Genomic DNA, 3,470 nt, shown 5'->3' with positions numbered 1-3,470 from the left:
ATGCATCCCAGGAAAGGCAGGTGCTTACAGAAGTGCAGACAACAGATATGAGAGGCGGGTGCGCACATTCCTAAAATAACACCCGTTTTAAAAGGATACTTAACATGCCATGGGAGATGACTCTTTTGTAAAGGCTCAAAGACACCATCATCTTTCAAAAAAGGAAAGAAGCATGGTAATGCACCTCCCAGTTTTGGCAAACACTTTTTCAGAGCAACTTGTTGAGTGACTTGTTTTCTTGTGTCTACACAGGTAATGACTGGAGCATGAATGTTGCTCATAGTTTATGGAACTACCTAAAGATACAGCAGCTGGAATAACCAGGGCAGGAGGAGAGGAAAAGCTTGAAAAAGTCATTTATCAAAAGTCATTTTATTGACAAAATAGAATACTCATATTTGCTCTTACAGGGGTAGCCTCTAAATTTTTACAAAAAAATTTACAGACTGTATAGCTTTGGATATATACATATTTTACACATCTGTACAAGGTAACAAATAATTATATAAATACATCCTTTAATGTAGGAAACCCGTATTTAGCTGGGGTGTATAATTAAGACATTTTTTGATTCAGTCAATATTGTAAGGCATTTGCCTGGTCATCCACATCCCAAAAACCTGCAGTCCCCAGCAGACTCCCACCTCAGGATGGGGGGAGGAAGACCCTCTCTCCCACGAGTAAAGAGCTGCTGTTAGTCCAGAGTGATTCAGAAGCTGCTGTGCCTTGCCCTCTGCAAGACACGGGTGAGCCTCTACCCTCCTCTGCCAGCAAAATAATAAGCTGGCTCCTTGAAGTACATGCTCCCTGCATATGAATGGAGGGGAAGGAGGAGGGGGTTGGAGCCTGGGGCCTCTGCCAGCTGCATTGTTCTATACAAGCTGTGGCTAATAAGGACCATTAGGGGTTCATTAATGGCACCAAACAGTGAGGAGGCATTTTAGGCAGGCCAGTGTCCCTCATTCCCTAACCTTTGGCCTCTTTCCCCCTCCTCACACTTGAGACAGGGGCATCTGCTTGGGATAGGAGACAGAGCTGGCGGTGCCTGATCTCCACGTCAGGCCGGTGCTGACATCGCTGTAGAGTGAGCCACCACCTCCGGCCCCGAGTCCTCCTGCCGTGGTGATTACTGCCTGTCCACCTGCTCCTGCCCCCGCGCCCCCAGCCACGGCAGCGCCTTTGCTGGCCCAGCAGCAGCGGGTGCACAGGGCCCTCCAGGATTCCAGGGTCTTGCCAGACCAGACCCAGACGCCAGAAGTGATGCCCACCACCAGGCACATGAAGTACTTGAGCATGAAGACGGCGTAGTCAGGGCGGCGGGCCTGGTCAGGCTGCTGGTCACGCAGGCAGGGGCAGTTGTGCGTGGCCTCCCAGCGGGGCCGGTTGTGCTGCTCGTAGAAGAGGCAGGCGACCACGCTGGCGGCTGGCACGGTGTAGAGCACCGTGAAGAGTCCCAGGCGTATCATCAGCTTCTCCAGCTTGTGGGTCTTGGTGGGGCCACCCTGCTGCTTGATGACGCTGCGGATACGGAAGAGCGAGACGAAGCCAGCGAGCAGGAACATGGAGCCGATGGCCAAGTAGATGAGCAGAGGTGCCAGCACGAAGCCCCGTAAGTTCTCCAGGCTCTGGTTGCCCACGTAGCAGATGCCAGCCACGGGGTCCCCGTCCACAGAGCTGAGCGCCAGCACAGCGATGGACTTGACGCTGGGGAGCAGCCAGGCGGCCAGGTGGAAATACTGCGCGTAGCCCGCGATGGCCTCGTTGCCCCACTTCATGCCCGCCGCCAGGAACCAGGTGAGGGAGAGGATGACCCACCAGATGGAGCTGGCCATGCCGAAGAAGTAGACGAGCAGGAAGACCACGGTGCACAGCGCCGGGCCGGTGCTCTCGTACCGCACGTGTTCGGCCACCGCCAGCTCCGGCTGCAGCTCGGCCGCGCCGCCCGCCGCGCCGCGCCCCCCCGCCGCCGCCGCCCCCGCGGCCGCGCCGCCGCCGGCCCCCGCCGCCCCGGCCCCCGCGCCGCCCGCGCCCGCGCCGCCGCTGCACGCCACCTTCTCGTGGCCCGCCACCAGCCGCACCAGGTAGCCGAGGGACACGAAGAGGTAGCAGGCGGCCAGGAAGATGATGGGGCGCTCGGGGTACTTGAAGCGCTCCATGTCGATGAGGAAGGTGGAGACGGTGGCGAAGGTGGAGAGGAAGCAGAGCACGGACCAGAGCCCGATCCAGAAGGCGGTGAAGGCGCGCTCGTCGGGGCTGAAGTAGGGGTTGTGGCAGGGCAGGGCGCAGTTGGCGATCTGCCCCGTCTTGACGCGGTTGTAGAGCGGGTGCCGCTCGCTGGACACCGACACCATGGGCGCCCGGCACTGGCAGCCCGGTTCGCAGGGCGGCGGCGGCCGCGGCTTGCGCGGAGCCTCGGCCGGCGGGGCGGCGGCGGCGGGGGGCGCCTTGGCGGCGGTGCCGGGCTTGGAGCCGCGGAGCGGGGGCTTGGCGGGCGGCGGCGCGGCCGTGGTCAGGTCCGTGCGGTTGTAGTCCATGCAGAGCGTGTCCGGGCTGCCCTGCTCGGGGAGGCGGTCGCAGCGCATCCTGTCGGGCCAGGCGAAGCCGTACTGGCGCATGAGCGGGGCGCAGCCGGCCTTGGCCCGCTCGCAGACGCTGCGGCAGGGCGGCAGCGGCTTCTTGTAGTCCTCCAGGCAGATGGGGGTGTACATGCTGCAGAGGAAGAAGCGCAGGTCGCTGGAGCACTGGATCTCCACCAGCGGCCAGAACTGGTGCACCTCCAGCCCAGCCTCGTCCTGCGTGTCGTGGTTGAACTGGTTGGGCATGTAGGTGTAGTTGTAGCCGATGCCTTTGCAGAGGGGCACGGTGATCTCCTGGCACGACAGCTCCTTTGCCGAGGAGGAGGACGAGGAGGACGCGGCGGCTGCGGCCGAGGCGGCGGCGCAGCCGGCGCGCTGCAGCAGGGACAGGGCGGCGAGCAGCGAGGTGATTTCCAACAGGTAACTCCACTCCATGCTCGGCGGCGCGGGGGCGGCGGCCCCGGCTCCTCTCCCGTCCCGCTCAGCAGCCGCGGGGAGCGCGGCGCCACAGCACCGCCCCGGCCCCGCTAGCCCGGGGGGCGGAGGGCGGCCCCCTCCGTGCCGGTCGCAGGTGAGAGGTCTCGCAGCCCCCGCCGGACTCCGTCGTCCGCGGGCACCCGGTGAGGGGGAGCCCCCACTCGGCGCCGGAGGATGGGGTCGCTCACGGGAGGCCCCTCAGCCGCCGCCGCATCGCTCCCCGCGGGGTCGGTTTCGCAGGGGGAAGCGCAGCTCCAGCGCCGGCCGGGCACGGGGCGGCGACGGCAGAGAAGTTTGGCAGTCAGCCCCCGGGCGGCGCGGTGAAGAAGGCTGAGGCGTCCCGGGAACCAGGCGGTGCCGGGCTCCCACCGCCCCGAGCGGGCGGGCAGCGGCGGGGCCGGAGCTGGGGCGGCCGGA

The 3,470-nt window shown here is 63.5% G+C and overlaps 1 protein-coding gene across 1 annotated transcript; it reads right to left on the bottom strand.

The window, feature by feature from the left end:
* Positions 1-353: 353 nt before the first annotated feature.
* Positions 354-3,011, bottom strand: FZD8 (frizzled class receptor 8). The gene has a single exon (XM_064393484.1). It carries the CDS (start codon positions 3,009-3,011, stop codon positions 993-995), a length of 2,019 nt encoding a protein of 672 aa, XP_064249554.1. The 3' UTR covers positions 354-992.
* Between the last annotated feature and the right edge of the window lie 459 nt (positions 3,012-3,470).

This window comes from Passer domesticus, chromosome 1 (genome assembly GCF_036417665.1).
Source record: "Passer domesticus isolate bPasDom1 chromosome 1, bPasDom1.hap1, whole genome shotgun sequence".
Lineage (NCBI taxonomy): Eukaryota > Metazoa > Chordata > Aves > Passeriformes > Passeridae > Passer > Passer domesticus.
The sequence above is the reverse complement of the archived record's forward strand: the minus strand, read 5'-3'. Positions and strand labels throughout refer to the sequence as shown.

Excerpts from the sequence above, each read along its gene's own strand:
- FZD8 (XM_064393484.1), bottom strand. The coding sequence starts at position 3,011 with ATGGAGTGGAGTTACCTGTTGGAAATCACCTCGCTGCTCGCCGCCCTG.